Here is a 23,397-nt window from a genome sequence, read left to right as displayed (position 1 = left end):
CAAGACCCTATCTTGCCAAAAATTTTTTAAAAATTAGCCAGAGGTGGTGGTACACCCATGTAGTCCTAGCTAGTTTGGAGGCTGAGACGGGGGATCACTTGAGCCCAGGAGTTCAAGGTCATAGGGAGCTATGATCATGCCACTACACTCCAACCTGAATGACAGAGTGAGAACCTATCTCTAAAAAAAAAAAAAAAGAATAAGAGACGTAAATTACTCATCTGCGTAAACTTCCTTGGCTTTTAGTATAGTCTTATACAGAGAATAGAGAGTAAAGTTAAATGACTGCCTAAGCTTCAGCTTTGGGGGCACTGTTATAAATACAGTTCTCTATACTTCTCATGTGAAAACTGCAGTAATCAATTTTTTATAAAGTCTCTGGTAGGGAAAAAAAACAAAGCAAGACCGACATTTTTCACCAGAAAGTGAGGAAGCACTTGATAGCTAATGGGGGAGTGTGAAAAGGACATGGGAACCAGCTCGACTGAGTTTCCATTGGCCAAATTTGGGATCATCTGAGCATCAAAATTCAATACTGCATGTTTTTTACAAATATCCAAGAACTTGAATATAATGGCTGCTTTTATGAGTCCAGGATGGCTGTAATCATGACAACAATTGGGGGTTTAAAACTTGGGTGAACCAAAAACTATCCAGGTTTCAAGATCCCTCTGTCTTCATAGATTTATTCATAGTCATAACTGTACTGTACCTTGGGAAGAGGCATATGGCTCCGTATAATGTCCATTATAGTGCAGCGGGGGAGGGGGAGGCATCCCGTAGGGCTGAGGTTTAGGCTAAGAAATGGAGAGTCGGACACAGGGTTAAAACACGTTACCTACGTAATACAGATAAAGTTATTCTCTGCTGGATTCTTTCCCTCCCTTAAAAAACTTCTAAAGGAGTTAAATATATTACATATGGAAAATAAACATGAAGATACAGCAGCTCTTACCATATCTATCATTTTCAATGTTTCCCCAAATGGCAATGCCAAGCCCTGTGCACTGATACCAAGGACATTAGACGGCACAAGAAAATCTGCACCCAAAAAGAGCAAGAAGGCACAGACACAAATTTCCCTGTATAAACATTTGAATATAAGAAGCTTACATGTAGCACAATCTTTTTAGACAGTCATCTAGTATTTTAAATATACATCAGCTTACAATTACACTTGGCCTACCAAGTTTTTAATATTAGGTTGGACTCAAAATTACATATAATAATACAAATGCTAAGTTGGACCTATGGAAAAACCATTTCTTTGGTTACAAATGATCAAGTGTCAGCACACGTTTATGGTTCAAACTCAAAATTAACACTACTAAAAGCATATCTTATTGAGAAGAATGACATCACTTAAAAATATACATATATCTTCCTTTTTTCTTACCAGAGACATCCTTGAAGAAGACCTCCTTCTGATGGGGTTCACTGGGACCGTCTGAGTTTGCCTGTAAAAGAATAAGTCTTTGAGAAGAGCATGTACACACAGACGCACACTTCCTACTTCTACCAAAAGAAGATACAGGAAGGTAAAAAGATAAATCTTCTTAGACAAAAAAGATAAACTAACCAGTCATAAATTAGAGAAAAAGGAGATTCTCTGTCCACCATGGGGCCTCGGCCGTTTCCTGCTTCCCCAGTCCCTCAACCCGTGCCGTGGTCTCGGGCTCCCTGTTTCCTGCCATCCAGATCAACCTCTACAGTGGCCACAGGCAGAGGGGAAAGACACAAGGCGACAACCCGCACTCTCACACCAGCGGAAGCAGGATCCGGTGCAGATGCATCTCTCCTGTGCACTGGGTGAGCCCCGAGCCTGTCCACTGACAGTCCTGGGAGTGACCACCAACTGCCAGCCACGAGCCGGAAGCAGTATGAACTGCCATTAATTAGAAGTCTGTTAACCAAGACTACAAACACAATCAAGAGATAAATTTATAATTTCGGTGACTGAAGAATCTACATTTCCTCTAAGGAACTAAGTTACGCAAAGCAAAAAGTAGAAATTTTGGTTCAATGGGCCTGTGGCAAACCCATTGCCTTTCTCTGCAAGAAATTTCTGTCCGATCAGTTTTAAATATATTTTTTAAAAGGCAAAGAGTATTAAGCAGTGCTGACATTTATCTGATAATTTGAGATTTTAAACTATTCATGCAGCAAGTTCCATCTTTGAAGAAACAATTAGGTAAGAAAGGAACAAACAAGAATCAGCAGAGCCCACGTGTAACTATTGTTGTTAAATAGAGGCAGGATTTTTTGTTGTTGTCCTTCTGTGTGGTCACTTTTAATTGCAAATAAGATCTAAGAACCTAAACACATTGGATTCTTGGCTTCACTGATGACATATAATGTTGTCAAAGCACTTTTTCTTAAGCCCTGGCTCGTGAGCTTATATAATGCAGTTAATAACTGATACAAAAATATTTTGTGATCTTTGGTTATAGTGTTCTAAGGACTAACTACTAGAAAAATCCATCATCACAAAGTCAACATTCAATCAATTTAATCAGCAAATTTACCATTATATCAAGTTCCTGTCTCATAAATTAACATTATTCTTAGCACTCCGATAAGTGGTATCTTATATTCAAACCCTGGATATTAGCTTTTTGTTACATGACTTGAGATTAAAAAAACTAGTACGTATTAGGAACTGAACATCAGGTGACTACAACTGCTTTTACTAGTTCACTTTTTAAAATAATTTCCTTTCATTATCATCAGGTTGTTGAAAAATAAATATCTCTTTTCCAAAGGATGTTCCATTCTTCCTGTATTTATTTTGGAGAAATAAGTCTGCATGGTGGCTCTGGGCTTTTTGTTTTGTTGTGGGGTTTGTTTTTTTTCTAATACTCCTTAACTGCACATTCATGTATTTCTTAAAACTGGTGTCCGGAATTTGAGGACACTATGTTTGTAGCCTTGAAATTCACTGTCCCTGGTTATTCTCCATTGCCAGAGCTGGGTGCAGACAAACTGGGCCCTGGCCTTTACGTTCAGTCTATCAGAGACTCACTGTCTAGACCGACTGAACTTTTAAAGTATCATAAATTCAGAAATGGGGAGAAAGGGTTGCTTATAGCATCCTCTGTCAACAAATTCCAAAAACATCCATAGTTTCCCAGTCTGAGGCAGAAATAAAACTGAAGTGTGTTAAACACAAAATCCAAGGACGCAGAGCTCCGGAGCATAGGCGGCAACTCCCACACACAACAGTTATCTTGGCACCACTGCCGGCAGCAGCCAGCGTGGAGGCGAACACTGCCCACTGCTGCAGCCGGTTCTGCTAAACACAAAACAAACTACACTAGTGAGTCATCCAGCCACTACCTGTTTTAACCTAGGCTGACTTGCCATCAGTTCCAATATTCTAAACCTCCTCTTTCTTCTTGGCATTGTTGTTATAAATGCAGTTTACTCTGAGATGAGCTATTCTCAACTTGGCTTACAAGAGAAAATGACTTATCTGTTGGCTGTTTCCAAACTTGTGGGGCAGTTACTATGTTGATGGGTGCTACTAAAAATGAGACAGCTAAAGAATTCTGAGAAGAAATCACTGGAATGTGTCCACTGAAGAAGGCAAGAAAAAAGGCTGAGCCAGGCACGGTGGCCCATGTTTGTAGTTCAGCTACCTGGGAGGCTGAGGCAGGAAGACCGCTTGAGCCCAGGAGTTCAAGGCTGTAGTGCACTACGAAGGGGCCTGTGAATAGCCATTGCACTCCAGCCTGGGCAACACAGTGAGACTCCCATCTCTTAAAAAAAAAAAAATATGTGCCAGCCCAAGTGCAATCAATTATATTACTTATTGAAACTGTACATGATTATCTCATGGAATCTGAACACCAACCCTATAAGGGAGGTCCAGTTATTATCCTGATTTCACAGATAAGGAAACTGAAACTTAGATTAAGTAAATCACTACTGGTCACATGGCAAACAAGTAGCAGAACCGGCATTTGAACCAGCCAGGTCTGTCAGATTCCTAAGCACAGGCCTCTAACAGCGATTTATCTGACCCCTTCCCCAGTCCCAACTAATCTGTGAACTACTTTGGAGGCAAGAGGACATGCCATGGTATCACTGGTGCCCAGCACACAAGGAAGCCCTCAAATGTTTATTGAGCAAATGAATGACACAGTGAGTGAGGACTGAAGTTGATGTTCTTTTCTAAGCATTTAGGGTCAAGCTCATTTCCATATATATATTTATATATATATATTTATAGCTGGTGAAGGAGAGTAAGATTTTAATGATCAAAAACGCATTGGATGGTGGAAATACCCAGCGAGTGTTTGTCTCAATGACTTGCCTCTTGAGCTTAGTAAGGGTAAGGAAGAAAAAAAGCCCTTCTCCCTCCCGGGACTAGGGTAGGCCAGAGCTGCACGTTCAGGCTGAAGGTCGCTGCTCTAGCTCTGAGATGCCTGTAGCTCCCTGGTGCTGCGGGCAGGGAGAGGAACAGAGCTGGCAGAGATCATCTCGGGTAACTGGTGCTGCGCTTCACTCTAGCTCCATGGCGTGCGGTTTTCTAGGGTAATACTGACCTTCATCCACATGAGAACCCACTCGGGAAAGGAAGCTGCCTCTCTTCAGCCCTACCAGAGGTCCACGTCCCCACGCCCAGAGATCCCACTGTTTGGCCTGTGGCTGCTCCTCAGTTCAACCCTGTTACTGCCCTGCTGGTCCACACGGGTCCGTAGGAACCGCTGGGTCCTCGCCACACCTCTGGGGGCCCAGAGGACTGGATGGGACAGGGGCTGCTCCGTCTTCTTCCAGGATTCCCACAGTCTCTTCAAGCCCTGCCGTAGGCTTAGAAGATGGGGCCATCCCTCTCCCTTGCCAGGCAGGGTCTACTCCAGTCAGTCTCCTGGATCATAGAAGTCTCCAGAAGCCAGGTGGACACCGGCTCCGATGTTCACCGAGAGCCCTAACCCACAGGAACACTCACCGACCCTCTCACTGTACTTGGAGAGCAGCCTGCCGCTGACTGAGATCCAAGTTTACCCTCTGGACAGTCTCCTAAGCCCTCTATCACATGGCTTTGCAGGTTGGAGGACACCATCCTGCCCTCCCCTACAGACAGAGGAGAGGAAAGGCCCTTTACCAAGGCCCCTCTCTCCCAGTCTTCTTCTCATGTAAATCAGGGAGGTTGATTACAGCATGATCATTTCTGAGGCCTCGGTGGGAGAGAGGAGGTTAGAAGAAGCTTTTTGACATTGACATTATTATCTCATTTATAATTGCTAATCCAACCCTACAGGAATGTTCAGTAAAGGTCCCATTATCCCCATTTTACAAATTAAACCAAAGAGATTGTTATCTACCTAACATTTTTAAGGCTTGGGTGACATAAAAAGATATTCTGTTACCTTAACTGCCTCGTTGGGTGGGTGGGAGCGAGACTATTGGATCATGCCATTGTACAAATACTAAAGTACAGTTATCTGGGTCAAGGTTAGATGAATCACATAAGGCCATCCCAAATGCTATTAGGTTATAGACCAGGACTGGGGGTGAAAGGGACACTCTGGGAGCAAAGTCCTCCTTTCTGTGCAAGTAGAATCCAGTTCCTGGGCCACCAGTCAGTCACCCCAGCCTGAACTAGACATCCAGAACCCACTGCCCAGTGCCAGCCCAGCTGCAGTTTTGTTAAATGCCCATCACACTTGAGTTTATCCATCTGGACCATGAGAACAAGTCTACCAAAACTTCAGAATCATAATACTGAATGTGACTAAGCAGTCTACACTGAGAACCTTAAAAGAGATGGCCATAAAAATTATAGTTATTTTCAGTTTTATTACCCATCAAAATTGGAAAAGCTAATATTAAAAGCTTCATTTACCTTACATGGAAAACAAATGCTCACCATGAAATAGATTGGCTTCCCACAGAATGAATCATCAATAATTACATAAGAATAGTTCATAGAGAATCTACTGGATATACAGAGATTAAAAACAAATTTTGGAAAATAGTCCTTTAAACATAATTATTCCCTTTTTAAAAGAATCAGATGTTCCTTATACAGATGTAATACGTGCAACTGATGACATTAATTTGGTTTTATTCACACTTGCCAATAAACAGCAATATCCCAAAAATTAGATTTCTAAGACTAAATCATTTACTGCAAACAATCATTTGTTGCTTTTCGCTCTACATTTTAAAATTATTACTACGTGGTAATTTGCCCAAAAAATGCTTTTTAAAAAAAGCACTAACACCAACCAATATGGATGCCATTTGGAAAAGGATTACATCTTACGATTTATTCAAAATGACTGATTCTTCACTATTTTCCAGAAAAGGAATGAACTGACATAATGATAGCTCAATATTATTAATTCTCTTAAATTTATGTAAGGCTTTCAAATGAAAACACTGTGTTCCAATAGATGACATATCTATTGCTTGAATCTTAGAATTCACTTCTGCATAGAAATAACGTCACACGCGGTTGGGTAACCAGGCCAAGCCTCTGGGAGCCCCAAATGCACTACCCTGGGCTAGTAGCTATACCGAGTCTGACCACCAGGGGGAACTCTTTCATATTCACACGCCCATGGGCAATGAGCAGACAGGGCTTCCTAACGCCACGGGGAAAACGCCTTCCTGTCAGTCAGTGCTTACCAAAGCCCCAACACCAGACCACCAGTGGGGACTCAGATAAAAACACTGGGGGTGGGGGGACACACAGAGGAGAGGGGATGAAGCCTAAGTGCTAATCACTGGATGGTTCTCTGTCCGCATGGACAATGCCTATTCTTTTTGCACTGTTAATCCTGCACAACAGAAAGCACGTCCACAGCCTTTCTCCTTCCTGGTGCTAAAGGACAAAATGTCCCCCTACCCCCAATTTGGGATCCGTAATAAAAGGCAATCAGGCAAGCGTCAAAAGGGCTTTTCTCCTGTGACTCCCACCACTGTCTCACTCAGGCTTCTGTTCACTAAGCCTTGGCCACACACAGGCCGTGGAGATGAGTGAGAGGAGGCCCTGCCCTCACAGGACTCCATCAGACAAAAGAGATGGACAAACCCACATTTACCCAGCAGACACAAACACTGCAACACTCTAGCACAGGTTCCCATTTGCTGCTCCCTCTCATTAGTGGCATGGCAGGGACAAGACATTTCACTTCTCTACACCTCCATACTTTCATCAATAACGGGGCAGTAATAATTGTGCCAAACAGGGTCACTGTTAGGACTAAAGAAGATAAAAAGCTCTCAGTATAATGCTTGATACAGAGCAAGTATTTACTAAATTATTATTGTGAATTATTAGAATCATTATTGTAAAAGTAGGAATAAACCAGACCTTTCAGGGTAGTATTAAGGACTAAGCAAAAGAAATGCTTGCTGATGTCCAGGGTGGCTGCATTTCAAACTAGATCTTGAGGAATGACTAACAGTCTGCCAAAGTAGAGAACGAAGGAAGGGCATTCTGGCAAAGGCCTGGGCTGGAGAGGCATTAGGACAACAAGGAATGAGGGGTTCTTGGAGCCAGAATCCAGAGTCACAGGGCTACAGCAGATAAGCCCAGAGGAGACCTAAGGAGCCTGCACTTAATCCCGTAGCCAGGAAGGGCGGGGGGAGAGGAGCATGCTCCGATTTGGTCCTGACCTACAATTTTAAGAACAGTGCTACATCTTTTGCTTATCCACCCAGAAGACTAACTGGAGCGCATCCCTGAGGGTGCAACATGTTCATACATCAACGAGGATTCCAGTGTGGCTGGAACAGAGTGAACAAGGAGGGTAAAGGAAACAAGTTTAGAACCAGGCAAGGACCGTATCACATACAGCCCTCATACCTTTTTTGTAAGTAAGATGGAATGCCAGCGGAGGGTTTTAAGAAGAGTGACAGGATCTGACTCGTGTTAAACCAACATCATTCTGGCTGACATATGGAAAATAAGCTACAGGCAGGGGCGGCACAGAAACAGGGAGAGAGTCAGAAGGCTACTGCAACAATCCAGATGAGGAGTGATGGTGGCTGGCACCAAGTTGTTAGCAGAAAAGGTGGCAAAAATGGTAAGATTTCAGATATATTTTGAAGACAGAGCTGGAAGTGCTTGCTGATGAACAGATGTGGTATGAAAGAGAAGCAGGAATTAAGTGTGACTTCGGGGTTTGGGGCCTGAGCAACTGGGAAACCGTGGGTGTGCTGCCACGTGTTGACATGGGAAGGAGCAGGGAAGCAGCAGATTTGGGGGCAGGAAGAGGAGGAGGTGATCAGGAGGCCTATGTTAGACATGCCAAACTTGAGAGGCCTCTTGGGTACCCAAATGGAGATGCCAAGTAGGCAGCAGCATGCGGGAGTCGAGAGCTCAGGGAGAAAAGGCTAGAAATAAAATTTGATGTACTTCTAGCATATAAGCCTGAGGCAAGGTAAAATCCCCTAGGAGTGTAGCTGGAGAAGAGGTCTCAGGACTAACCCAGGAAAGGTGACTGAGAAGTAATAGCCGAGAATGAGGAACCCAGGAGGGGGTCAGGAAGGAAGGTGCAATCACAGATTCAGTGCTGCGGAGAGGCCGAGTGAAGGAGCTCGTGACACGACCACTGGATGAAGTACACCTGGTGACAGCAAGCAGTGTCACTGGTGTGGTGGTTTAGGGGCAACAGGGTGGAAGGAAGGAAAGAAACAAGTATATACAACTTTTTTGACAAAATCTGCTATAAAAGAAAGCAGAGACACAGTGCTGAGGCTAGAGGGGGATGTGGAATAACAGTGTTTCACATGTGAAAGATCAGAGCGTGCTTGAACGCTGATGGGAACGATGTAGCAGACAGTGGGAAACCAGTGTGGGCTAATAAGAATGTACATTAGGAAAGAAGGGCATAAATTCTTCAAATGGCTTGAAAAGTTGAATAATCTTTAATTACTTAAAATGCTGACCAGGGCATTGATTTAAAAAAAATAAAAGATATTATTCTCTTTTCAACTTTCCAGAATTAGAATGGTTCTAGTAACCAGTGGAAAGAAATCTTAGAGGCATATTCATAGCTATTACAAGTTGGTTCAAAGCTAAAATAAGAAAAGTAAGAAATGTTATTTTAACTTGCAACAAAAGTGAAAAGATTACTATGAAAGTGTTCAAAAAAGATCACTTGATAAAATTTGCCTTTCTAGTTACAATGAAACTCAAGATTAAAATGTCTAAATTCAATATTTTCTATTTCTGCAATTTCCATGAGCAGGATATACTTACAGGTTACACTGGTTTAGTCTGTAAAATTTGTGTCGTGCAACACAGAGTCTCCATACATATTTTGCTGTTTCCATATCTTCCTAGCAAACAAAATAGGCAGAAAGTAGTATGAAAGCACACTTACAACTTGGTACTTTTAACTCAGAGTTTGTCTGAGGACAAGATATGACTTGGTGATACATTATAACATGGACACTTTCAGCACACTGCAATTCTTTGATTTTCTAACACTATGCCTATCATATGAATGCCACAAGTAGGATTTAAAGACAATCTGTTCTAACAAAGTGATTCTGATATTAAACAGTTTCAAATGACTTAGAAATTTAAAAATTACAAAAATATCAAATTTTATTCTTAAGAAATATACTCAAAGACATTTCTAAAAAACCATTTGACTCAGTAACTCAATATTGCCTTTGGTAAGAGAAAAGCTAATAACTGTTAAATAATATTTCTGCAGAGCAATTCATTTATCAATAGAATTAAGATATTAGTGTTTACTTTCTCCCCTAGTTAATCTCTTAAGTTTAATTTAAAGGTCATCATGATCAGATAGTATTTATCCAAAGATTCATTCATGCAACAATATTCACTGGGCAACTCCTTTTTGCCGAGTGCCATTTTACAAAGTGTTCTATCAAAAAACTTTATTTTTTATAAAATCATGAAATATTATACTTTTAATGCCATCCCCTCCCAAACACACATGCACACCAAAATGCCAACTTGTTAACTTTTAGGAAAAACATTCCGTGAAGATAGATCACTAATGTAGACTCACAGTTTGAAACTGGATGGTCTCCTCTTTATTTGCTAGTTCTAATGCAAAAAAGGACTTGTTGTGGGACATGTTAGCAATATCATGCCACCTAAAGAAAAGCAAACAGAGAATGGCAACATGAGAGTACTCACATGTATTCTAGGAGACAGAACACATGGTTTCTCCTTAAGACTGATGCCTAGGCCGGGCACAGTGGCTCACGCCTATAATCCTAGCACTCTGGGAGGCTGAGGCAGATGAATTGTTTGAGCTCAGGAGTTCGAGACCAGCCTGAGCAAGAGCAAGACCCCGTCCCTACTAAAAACAGAAAGAAATCAGCTGGACAACTAAAAATATATATAAAAAATTAGCCGGGCATGGTGGCACATGCCTGTAGTCCCAGCTACTCGGGAGGCTGAGGCAGAAGGATGGCTTGAGCCCAGGAGTTTGAGGTTGCTGTGAGCTAGGCTGACGCCACGGCACTCTAGCCCAGCAACAGAGTGAGACTCTGTCTCAAAAAAAAAAAAAAAAAAAAAAAAGATTGATGCCTAAGTTAATATTTCTCGATCATTTTTGAAAGAAAACTGGTTTTAATCAGCTAGCATGTGTCTTCTATTTGAAGTGACAGCCAACTAGTTGCAAAAAGTAAATGCATGTATATTAAATGAGGAAAAAGGGGTATTTAAAAGATGTAAAATGCATTATCCTCAATTGCTAGATTCACTTGATGATCAAAGAGCCCTATCCTTAGCTGGTTGCCAATGCCTCATCTATTCCTTCAACAAAATGAGGGGTACCCACTATATTATCCCAGAACTTGCATTAGGTCCTAAGGACAATAAGATCAGTAAAGCACAGTGCTTCCCTCAAAGGGGCACAGTTTGGAGGGTGGGGGTATAAGAGAGAACAGCAAATAAGTAATATTACGTTACTTAAGAAAAGTAAGGCACAAAAGTGGGGAGGAATGTTCTGAAAAGCTTCAGGGTGAAGACAACACTCAAATGCTAGGAACTCAAGGAGTAAACTATTTTGGGAGTGTTCACTACAAGTCAAAATCCTATCTTATGTTAATACTAATTTTATATTTAGTTTTTAATATATTAATATTCACTTTTATTACATAACTATAATTTTATAAAAAGAAAAATGGAAGAAAAAATTTTACCCTTCCATATTATATTAAATTTAAAAGTTATTAAAATAAAATTAAGTTAGTAGTGATTCAATATTTGTTAGACCTATAGGATCGTTTGCATCATATTAAATAAGGCAATTTGTAACATTCCTATCCAGTGACGAAGGGCGCCAGGAAGATGTCCCAAGTTTCCCTGTGACCCTTTGGGCACCATCATAGTTCTGCCCTTCAGGTGCAGCCCAGATCCATTTTCCTCTCCCTGCCCCGCAACTGGACATGCTGGGAAGACTTAATATGAGTGGCTTGGGGACAAGAGAGCAATCGCCAAAGCGGAGCCACCCAGCTCAGGACAGTGTGGTCTAGGAGTGGGGTTCTGCTGCCCAAACCGTGTACACTGGGGTCATAATCACCGTGGAGAACTCAGGACCCAAAAGGCAGTAAAGCAAAGGATGTGAAGGAGGAGATCTTAGCTTAGAGAAAAAGCTCTTAACAGGAAAAAACTAGTTCTCAACAAGAAATGGTAGTGCGGATGGTTTAGGAAGCTTGAGTTGGGGCAGGGGGTGGTGGGGGAGGCATGGCACATGAAGTAGAGAATAGAAGGAATAAAAGAAGCTGTTTAATACAGTGGTTAAAAGCCCAGGCTTAAAGTGGAGAATCTAAGTTCTTGTCCTGATTATGCTAGTTAATAATTGGGTAACCTTGGACAAATCACTTAACTTTTATAATCCTCAATTATCCCATGTGCAAAGTGGTGGTAATACCTGCCGCTGGGAGTTGTTATGAAGATTACATGAAAAAATACACAGAAAGCATTCAGCATAGTATCTGGCTCATGGTAAGCACTCAATAAATGGTAGGTATGAAAGAATCAAAACATAGAAATGACAGAATATGTTTTACTACTTCACAAAACAACAATGTAAACTTTTAATCTTTCATTAAGAGAAGAGAGAATTGGGTAGATAGAATCTCAGAGTAAAACTCCAAATATTTCTATGAAATGACACTTTGGATTTTCTAGATTATAGCTTTTAAAGAATTAAAAGGCAGAGATTGAACGACATGGTCCAATTTACTATCTTTAAGATATAAATTGGAACACAGAATACTAAAAGGGAAATTTAAATCACCTGTAATTTCATTGTTGAGAGTCAGCCACTATTAGCACATCACTATACAACCTTTCTGTTTTTCTTACCATACACATTCTAAGATTTCCACAAATGAGTAGTATCACTTTTTAATATGAGGGGGAAAAAAATCAACATTACAAAAAATAGTTGAAATTTGCTTAGATATTAGTATTTTAGGAATTTTGGTACATAACTAGAATCAGAAAACAGGTTTAGATTTTTCATAAGAAATAGCTCTTGAAATCAGAGCTCAAATGAAAACTTTACATCAAAACAAAGAATGGCCTCCTAATGGCAAGAAAATGGTCACATATTTTTAAACGTTTTATAAATAGGCCATCATCATAAACACTATTTTTTACACATTTGGCTTTGAAGAAAGTGGCTTATGAAAAAGAACTGCTGCACTTAGGTGGTGTTTTATCCTAGGAAGGGAATATTTCCTTTTTTTATTGAGACCCTGGGATAGACTTATGAGCAATTTAACTACTGTTAGGCACTAAAAACTATGTGGCCAACAGGAGCCACAGAAAGTACAGAGTAAGAGGTAAGAAAAATACCTAAATATCACAGGCGGCCTTCCATTCTTGTGTTTCACAAAGATACCCTCAAGACATGCTCCAATGGATATGTCGCTTCCCTGGCTATCCTAAAAGGAGAAAGCAGAAAAAGAAACACTTAGGAACAAATGCATAAGAACTACAACTACATCTAGTTCCTTAAACTTGTTTCCCAGATATAAAATGTTCAGAAGACCTACAGAGCAACTACTCAGAACGAAAACAGTCTGAATGATATAAATGTATTATCTTGTAAATATGTGTGGACACTGAAAGAGTTCAGACCTCTTCAAGAACTCTATTTTGAGACCATTTAAAAGACGAACTGCAAAAATGAGAATGTGTTTTACTATAAATTTTAGTTACAAGGACCTCAGCCTTTAGGTGTCCAGACTTTTGCACATCAGGGCATCCTTGGGCTTCCCCGCTGTTCTCTCAAATTGCTGAGCCTACTTTAGAGAGCCCCAGCCGTCGGCCACGCTTACCTTGGCAGGGTAGCTCTCCTCTCCATAGCCATCCATTCTCTCTATCTCCTGCATGTACAGCATTTCAGCATCAGGCGCTGCGAGTCCTCTGCAACCCAACAGATGTTAGTGAGATTGTTCACAAAACTAAAAATGGTTTAAAATAAGGCTTTTCTTAAAAACTACATATCAAGTTGGCATAAGACATTATAAACATTTCAAGTTTCAAAGCATCTGTAATCAGTTATATTAATCCATCGACATTTACTGAAAACCGACTACATGCAAAGCACTGTGCGAGACGCTGATGTTGAGTTATAAAAGATCCTGCCGTTTGTACTTTAGGCAGGTGAGGGGGAGAGAGGAGGATAAAACCACCCCCTAAAAAAATCTTCAAGTGAAAGGTAAGATTTTTTTCTAAACCACCAAGTAATTCCTTGCTATCCAAAGTATCAAGCATTACTGAGAATCGTGTGCTAAATGCCAAATGCAGGCAGGAATTAAGGCCATGAGGCAGCTAGATGGAAATCCCAGTCAGGTAAACGGGCCACTGTCAGGATGGGTAGGAAGGCAGTGCGGGTGGAAAGCAATGATCAACTGCGTGGAGATGTGGCTCTCCAGCCTCATCTGCTGCTGCTCCCCAATTCCCCAAGGCATCCCATGCTATAGCCATCCCAAACTCTGCATCTGTGTGAATACACCATGTTCTCCCACACCTCAGGGCCTTTGCACATGCTAATCCCTCTTCCAGGTATACCTGTCACCCACCAGTGGACTTGGCCGGTCCCTAACATCCCTCAGGACAGCCTATGCATCACTTCCTCTTTACCACCTTCTGGATTTGCCAATGCCCCTGCTCTGTGCAGTCCCAACACATTGTGTCCATACCTCTCCCCCTACACTCATAATCTTATTATATGTATTATAATTACTATTACAGTGGGCTGTCCTACCAAGCCCTTAGATTGCAAGGCTAGGAATGAACTCTTGGAAGGCAGGGAATTATTCTATTTATCTTTTTATCTCATACAGAGGCAGAGTACCAGACTACCTTTTAAGGAAATCCATGAATGAATGAATGAAAGTTACAAAAAACAGGGCAATGTGTGCCTGAAGGATCAATTAGGCTACAGAAAAAAAAGGTTCATTTGGACACAGAAGGTAAAGCTGGGAAGGCAAGATTTAACCAATCTGCAGGAGGCCTTTAATCCCAGGGGAGGGGACTCAGGCTACTAGAGAGCATGAAAACACCCAGGAGCATTCGGCAAGGAGGGGGCAAAAGAGAAGAGGAAAGTGATATTTTAGGGAGACTAATCTTGTGTGAGTGATTATGTGGATTTGAGTGGAGACAGACTAGAGGCAAAATGCTATTTTACTTGAAAGGGGATAAATAATGGATTATAATCAGACAGACCTGCTTTCAAATCCCTCCTCTACCACATGTAGGGACACTGAAGTCTTTTTTAGCTTGGTTTCCCCATCTATAAGTTGGAAATAATAGTGTTTACCTTAAAGAGTAATTATAAGAATTTAATGATATATAAAGTAGACACTCCTCAACAACAGTTCAACTTATGAATTTTCAAATTTACAAAAGTGCGAAAGCAACACATATTCAGTAGAAAACATACTTCAAGTACCTATACAACCCACACCACTCTTTTTCCGCTTTCAGCATTCAATAAATTAAATGAGATATTGAAAGCTTTATTATTAAATAGGCTCTGTATTAGATGATTTTGCCCAACTATAGGCTAATTTAATTAAATGTTCTGAGCATGTTTAAGGTAGGCTAAGGTACGTTATGATATTTAATATGTTTGGTAGATGTATTGAATGCATTTTCAACTGACAATATTTCATCTTATGATGGGTTTATCAGGACATAACCCCATCATAAGTTGAGGAGCATCTGTACCTGGAACTGTGTGGTAGTTGGTTTATAATAAGACCTAGCATTCTCAAGGAAAGGATTTTTCTTATAGGCCAGGGGTCCCCAACCCATGGCGAGTTGTATAATTATTTCATATACTACAATGTACTAATAATAGAAGTAAAGCGTACAATAAATGTAATGCACTTGAATCATCCCCAAACCATCCCCCCATCCCTCGTCCATGGAAAACTTGTCTTCCTTGAAAACAGTCCCTGGTGCCAAAAAGGTTGGGGACTGCTGTAAATATAGGCAACACAGAGATTCATCATTGAAAAAAGTCCACGTCTACCAGCACACAAAGGTATGCGGAAGCACAGGTCAGGCCAATTAGCAGCAGAGCTCTCAGCACAGCTGCCCGGATGACGGAAACTCACCGTGCGAAAGCACACAGGAGGAAAGAACTGTACTCGCTGATCTGTAAAAGAAAAATCTCCCTAATCTTACATTACCCTGTGCAGGATTAGGTTCCCACAAAAACCTCTAACACATGGGGTGAAGAATTGGCACCCGTCAATGACTGGCTGGTTTCAACTTTCTCACTTTCCTCATTGGTAAAACACGGATAATAAATGAGTTAATACAGGTAAGCGCTTACTTACAACAGCACTTGGCACACAGTGAGTGCTATGTAAACATTGGCTACTTGTAATAGCAGCAGCAGTAAAGTTCCAAATTTAATTGTGCAATTAAATAATGATTATGTAAATTAAATATTTAACTGAATACTTAAAACTCAGGCATTAGTTTATACTATTCCCAAGTCTTATTTCTTAATGTTACCTGTATTTCTGATGTAGTAAGGCCACTTTTTGGGTTGCTTCTTCCAATACTTTTTCATCTTGTAACCACCCCTGAAGAAAACACACAGAAATATAGAATAATTCACCCAAATTTCTTAGGAGGTATCATTGCTCCTGTTTCTGACTCTTGTCACTATCAGGCAAAATTATGACTATTACTAACATGTGGGAGCTTTGCTTACATATATAATCGTGATCTAAGGAATTAAGTGGCTTCTGCTCAAGAGCCAAAAACTTTGCCTTCTCAGTTCATCCCAGAGAAAGTTTCAGCTGAGTTATTTCAGGCTGGTGACAGCAGGCAGCCAGTTCTGAGCCCAGCAAAATAACAGTATCAGGTACATTCTCTGGCTGGCTGTGCAGACCCTCAGAAAAAGAGCACATCACCTCCCTTAGTTGTTCCGATACAGTTTTTGTGTCACTTCCATCAGTGACTTAAATGTGGAAGGCGGTGCCTTTTTGTCATCTACTTTTTAAATCGCTGATGATAAGTCAAATACATTTCAACGTAACTTTGTGAGGTTTCAAGCCTTCAGTTAAAAAGCAAAACCTCTGCATGGTTCCTCAGAAGCTGAAAATGAATCCCTCTCTTAGACTCACATCCAAGTACAAAACCAATTTCTCTGGGCACATCACAGTGACTACAGACCCTTCAGTGTCCATGGGTTCACAAGGACCAAGAAGACTACAACAGGGAAAGCAATCACACTTGAGACGTTTACAAAAGGGAACTGGGTTTTTTTAAATGACATTCCTGACTAATAAGACTATCATATGGATTTCATTTCAAGGATTATTAAGGGTATGGGAATGAATAGTTTGTAAAAAGGCTCAATGTTAAAAGAGGTCTTACCACAGGAAACAAAGCAAATTTCTGAAGAAAGTCTTGGGATTCATACTGATCAAAGTCACCAAAATCAGCTATACAAAATGACAAATATTCACATGTCAATTATATTTAATTTCTATTGCAAAACATGTACAAAAAATTCAATATGCAGTATATAGATGGTGTGCTTATAATAAGTCAAACTTGTCTTACAGCTATAAAAAGTGTATTTTAAAGTACCTTTAAAAAATATTAATTAGGTAGATTCATGTGTCTTGACTTGGAAAAAAGCCTATGAATTAAGTCAAAAACAAGTTATAAACTATATATTAATATGATATGCTCTCATTTTTATAGTTTAAAAACAAACAAAACCTAGTCTATAATCATGTATGCTTGCCATGTACAGAAAAATGTCAGGAAGAAACTAAACTGTTAATAGTAGTGATTACCTATGGGGAATGGAATTAGATCATTTGAATATGTTACAGCAAGATGTATTTGTTTTGAAATTTTTAATTGTTAAAAAAAATTGATAGGCAAAATGCTTATGAAAAAGTAACTCTTAAAACCAAACACTTAAGAAAATTCAAAGTACCTTGAAAAGGATTGTGGCTTCAATGTATACTAGGCATTTGTTTGTCTAGAAATAACATACATGTCTCCATGCCTATTAATATTGGAAGGAATTTTATTAATGATTCTTCTAATTAAATTTCAATTCCCCAGGTTAAATGCCAGTTACCATTTCAAATAATGCTTCATCAGTAATTTTCCCAAAGTATATACATACATGTAAATATATGTACATTAAGCATATAAAAAATGAAAAAAACAAATTCAAAAATGTTTGTGAGATGCAAAATTTTCATTTGTTATGAATGACAATACTCTATAATCCAGGACAACTAAAAAACCAAATGAAGTGTACTTAATGTATAAGTGAATAAAACCTCATCAACCTCACTGATTGGCAGATCTTTCTTCCTGAAATATCAGCTATTAGCAGATCAAGTGTCTGAACTAGATGAATACAAAGCATATTAAATGCTGTAAATACACATACACACACAGTCATGGATTACTTAATGGGGATACATTCTGAGAAATGTGTTGGGTGATTACGTCATTGTATGATCATAGACTGTACTTATACAAACCCAGATGATACAGTCTACTACACACTTAGACTATATAAAGTTTTGCTCCTAGGCTACAAACCTATAGAGCATGTTACTATACTGAACACTATAGGCAACTGTAACACAATGGTAAGTTTTGTATATCTAAATATAAAAAAGGTACAGTAAAATACAGTATGATGCTGTGCTTATTGCTGGTTATAAAATAAATTTTAAGAAGAAAAAACTACGGCATTATAATTTTACAGGATCACCACAGCATGTGCAGTTTGACCAGGACATCATGAGGTGGCATGTGACTGTGTGTGTAATACATACATATATACATATTTCTCTTTATTGGACTGTTTGCTCTATGGAAGTCTCATTTCATTGAGGTAATCCAAAATCATTTTTTCCCAAAAGGAAGCCCTTTAGATAACAGTAATGTATCATTAATATAAAAACACTACTAAAGATGTATATAGAAAGTCAGTTACTTTAAGAATCCCTTGCTGTCTTTGTTATAAATCACATTTTAAATCTGATAGAACTATTACATTATGGATTGCCCTTATTTACCTTGAACAGCTAAGCCTGCTAGCTGAATTGCTTGTTCTAATGTACAAGGAATGTTTCCTTCCAAGATATCTTTCTTCAGCTGCAGATAATACTGATACCTATACAAAAAAGTCAATTTTATAAAGTCAATATCAATATTATCTCCAATTCAGACACAATGCATTTTACCATGACTTGGTAGAGAAGCATAAACCAGTCAAATAAAGTCTTAACCCCAGATGGTTTGGAAGAATGACAACAATGTCCTTGACCACATCTATATCTCTCCCACCCCCCAACACATTAATCAATTTAGTGAGTCACTTATCCCTAACTATAGTTATTTCAAAACCAAAACCATCCATAAGATAGCCAATCTTCTGTCTCATGCTCTGTATCAGCTTATCAACTTTTCAATATAAAATCTTTTACACAAAAACTATGCTATATAACTACATAATAAATTAGGTCATCCCATGTTGCACAATAGGCATTCCAAATATGTGAAAAGGTAGCCTTTTTCTTCACTTGTTTTTCTTAGACTAGTAAGAGAAGGGATACATGGGTACTGGCACTTTTAGAGTATTATTTTGGAAAATTTGAACCAGATGTTTTATAGCAGGAGAGATTTACAAATAAGTACCATGACCCAATATCCTCATTATACTGCCTCAATCAACTTTATGCCTACCATGTTTCATCCTTCCCTCTCACCAGCCCAAGTGTTTTACACCAAATCCCAGATACCATATCTTATCACCTATGAATACTTCAGTATGTATTATCCCTAAAAGGTAAGCTTTATTTTTATTTAAGACATAACTACATTTTAACATACCCAACAAAATGAATAATATCTTCATACTACTCAATACCCAGTTCATGTACAATTTTCATGATTGTCTCAAAAATGCATTTTTACAGTTTTTTCTAAAAAGATTAGGATCCAAGGGTCCAAAAAAAGTCTACAGGTTACATTTGATGGATATTTGTAAATCTCTCTTGCTATAAAAAATTTCCTCCTCTTTATTTTCATGTTACTTATCTTTTGACAAAATGAAGCTGTTTGTCATGTAGAATTTCCCACTTTCTGGATTTGTATGATTATATTCTCATGGGGTCATAAGACATGTTCATGTATTCTCCGATTTTTCCTGTGAACTAATCATTAGATCTAGAACAGTGTTGTCTATTAGAACTCTCTGCAATGATAGAAATGATCTATATCTGTGCTGTCCAACATGATAGTTACATGTGGCTACTAAGTACTTTCAATATGGCTAGTGCAACTGAGAAAATAAATTTTTAGCTGTATTAATTTTCATTAATTTAAATTTGACTATAAACAGCTGCATGTAACTAATGACTACCATATTGAACCGTGTGGACTTGGAGACTTGCTTAGATACAAGCTTAATGTCTTCAAGAATAATGAATGCATCAGTGGTGCTGGCTATATCCTGATGTATCGCATCAGAAGTAACAGTATTTGGTTGTCCCACTTACAGTGATGCTGACGTTGCCCACTGAGTTCAGATGATGTCAGCCTGTTCCTTTTACCCAAATGTTTGAGTAGTTATGATTGTTATCTAGACACATTATTCCATTAGGAATTTAAATTGGTGACTTTCTACTCTACAATTTCTCCTGCATTTATTTGGTGTGATTCTTCTATAAAGAACTTTTCCTCAACAAACATTTGATTATCCCTTTAAACAGTTATAATGAAAAGATAGGATAAATTTATTGCCATTCACAATAACAAACTGGTACTCCAGCAAAGTTCAAAGATGACCAATGAGGTTGTTTTTTAAGTATGAGGAATTCATGAATTTTAAAAAATATACTCCATGTGTTTTATTCTACGCAGTCATTATTCTTTACGATGCTCAAACTTTCTTCTCTTTTGCAAGTAAAAACTCCAGACACCAGAGTGTTTGCTCTCTCTGCCATGTGAGGACCCAGCAAGAAGGTTTCCAAGCCAGAAAGAGCCCTCACCCGAACCCAACGAATGCTCAGACCTCCAAACTGTGAGAAAATATATCAGTTAGTTAAACCTCCCAGTCTATGATATTTTGTTAAAGCAGCCCAAGCTAAGACCTATTCATCAAAAGTCATTTTTGCTGGTCATTTTGCCTCATATTTCCTTTCCTTGAGGATGTTAAAGTTTACTCTTTTGTCTGTTAGCATGAACTGTTCTTCTGAAAGTCTGATACCAACCTTATTTTCTTAGTTTCATAAGTAACTTACCATTTTTGTCTAGATGCCCAATTTCCAGTGATTTTGCAGAACATGTTTTGGTATTGATTGCTCTGGGTTTACCATCCCAGATACACAGTATGCCTTTTCAATATAGAGCATTAAGTCATCTTTTCTCAAGAAAGTTTTCAGAATGTTGTATACTTAGAATGTAGAATTTGTTAAATATTTTTTAGAATGTGTTCGTTGCCAATGTTTTGGCTTTCTCCTTTAGGAAATCCTATTACACATATTTTTGATTTTTGATCTTGTCTTCTGTATTTATACTATACTTTTATAATTTCTATCACTTTAGAATTTATCTTTAATTTTTTACTCAGCTCTTTATTTTCATGTTCACTCATAGCATAGCCAAATTATTCCAAAGCTTTTCTAATTCAGATTTAAATGGTTCTTTCATATCATGTTATTTTCTTAATTTGCTTTAGTTCATCCTATAATATTGGCTGGTAGGTTTCTGCTGCTTTGTGGCCACATTTTTCTGACAAGTCTTCACTTTCTGAAGATACGTTATTCAGATTGTTATTTTCTTAAAATATCTTGGAGTGGTTTTATAACAGCATTCTTTAGGTATAATTGAGATACAATAAACTGCTCTAATTTAAAGTATATAATTTTGACACATGAATATGTCCATGAAACCATCACCACAAGATAAGGAACATACCGATCACATGTAAGTTTCCTTGTATCCTCATATCCTTCTCTCCTACTCCTTCCCCCTTCCTAGGAAACCATTGATCTGCTTTGGGACTCTATGGATGTGACAGCTAGACATCTCAAGATTCCCTGGACTGTGAGGTAACCTAATAAATTGAAGATGGGGATGATGGCACAGTAAGAGAAAGAACAAGGGTCCTTGAAGACTTTGTGGAGCTGTTATACAAGTTCTGCATGGCTGACCTCTGGACCTCTCTTACGTAAGTCAATGATACTTAAGAGTTTTATTGTTATATATAGCCATACTTAACCCTTACTGATACAACCTGTCAGGTTCTTCTACACCTAATCAATGAGCAATCCTGTGATTGAATCTAGTAAGCCCATTCTCTCTCAACCTGGCTAACACCTTTGTTTGGGTCTACGTTCCAGACTAATGCCTAGATTATGGCATAGACATTCCTAACCGGTCTCCCACCTATAGTCTTGCCACCTCAAAGAGCTTCCCATGATAGGTGTTCTTCACAAAATGCAAATTTGATCATTCCATTCCACTAAAATTCAAAAATGTCTTCCTCACTGTCCTATGACTTTATTACTAATGCCTATGTTTTAAACTTCCTTGCCCCTCTCTAGGTAATATCTGAAACTCCTTGAAAACACACAGTAATCTTCTTTATTACCCCTGCTTTGCACAAGATATTCTTTCTAGAAAATTCCTTCTAAAGTCAATCAAAAAAAATCAGCTTCTTGTAGGCCAGGCACGGTGGCTCATGCCTGTAATCCTAGCACTCTGGGAGGCCGAGGCAGGAGGACTGCTTGAGCTCAGGAGTTTGAGACCAGCCTGAGCAAGAACAAGACCCTATCTCTACTAAAAATAGAAAAGATTATCCAGGCTTGATGATGAGCACCTGTAGTCCCAGCTACTCAGGAGGCTGAGGCAGAAGGATCACTGAAGCCCAGGAGTTTGAGGTTGCTGTGAGCTGGGCTGACGCCACAGCACTCTAGCCAAGGGCAACAGAGCGAGACTCTATCAAAAAAAAAAAAATCAACTTCTTTACCTTCCCTGTTCAATTTACCCTTGTACCACCCCTAGGAATCCAGAGCTTTATTAATAATAAAAGCATTTATTATCATAGGATACTATAATTATTTATTTATATGAACTGCCAGTTCCCCCAGACTATGAGTAACTCCTCCTGGGTAAGATTAAAACGTATTCACCTGTGTATTCACCTCCCACTGTGGCGAACATAGTTCTTAGATCATATCAAGTCTTCACTAAACATTTAAATGAGCCGAGGTGATTAGTGCAGGGTTTTTCCTTCTGGCTTCCACTCCTCTCTTCCATGTTTATACTTCAGACTTACTTCAGTTGGTTTGTGCTTATCCCTACCACCTGATCCTTACTGCTTTGGTTTTCCATCCTCTTTTAATAAGTAACCAGCAGGCTCAAACAGCATTCCACAAACATGGGGCAGTACCAGGTTCTTACTATCTGCAGGGCATTATGTTAGCATGAGAAAAGTAAAGCTAAAGAAAACATGGATTTAAAATCTAGGGATAAGATAAGAGATGTACACAACCATAATGAGAGACTATGACAAAGGCCATCTTAACACAAGTGCAAGCAAATTCTAGGACAGTTTGGAGAAGGTAAACCTTATTCCAGCCTGGAAGTGACAGATGCTTCGTGGAGAAGGTACCTTCTGAAGTACAACTCAGAAGATGAACAGGATTCCAGTACATAAACACAAGGGAAAGATCTAGGACACAAAGACAAAAAGGCATGTGGCGCATCCAGGGCCCTGGAAGTAGTCCAGCTTGGCTCAAAACTAACATTAAATAGGGTTAAAAAGATAAGGTTATGTATGACAGATTTCAGATTTCGGAGAACTCTGAAAGGCAGGCTTAGGAATTCAAATTTTATTGCACTGTTTATTGTTTTGTCTTGGGGGAGCG

General features: G+C 39.1%; 1 protein-coding gene across 1 annotated transcript in view; it reads right to left on the bottom strand.

Moving 5' to 3' along the window:
• PTPN21 (protein tyrosine phosphatase non-receptor type 21) overlaps positions 1–23,397 on the bottom strand; it is a 62,367-nt gene that overhangs the window by 15,673 nt on the left and 23,297 nt on the right. Inside the window, exons 4-12 of the mRNA XM_045562317.1 lie at positions 18,538–18,635; positions 16,859–16,926; positions 15,989–16,059; positions 13,294–13,381; positions 12,809–12,897; positions 10,002–10,089; positions 9,218–9,297; positions 1,397–1,457; positions 713–797 (exon numbers count right to left, since the gene is read on the bottom strand). Coding sequence (XP_045418273.1) covers positions 713–797; positions 1,397–1,457; positions 9,218–9,297; positions 10,002–10,089; positions 12,809–12,897; positions 13,294–13,381; positions 15,989–16,059; positions 16,859–16,926; positions 18,538–18,635 — 728 coding nt within the window. The remainder of the gene's footprint in view (positions 1–712; positions 798–1,396; positions 1,458–9,217; positions 9,298–10,001; positions 10,090–12,808; positions 12,898–13,293; positions 13,382–15,988; positions 16,060–16,858; positions 16,927–18,537; positions 18,636–23,397) is intronic.

The sequence above is a fragment of the Lemur catta genome, chromosome 1, assembly GCF_020740605.2.
Source record: "Lemur catta isolate mLemCat1 chromosome 1, mLemCat1.pri, whole genome shotgun sequence".
Lineage (NCBI taxonomy): Eukaryota > Metazoa > Chordata > Mammalia > Primates > Lemuridae > Lemur > Lemur catta.
Note: the sequence above shows the minus strand (reverse complement) of the source record. Positions and strands in the feature narration are given on the sequence as shown.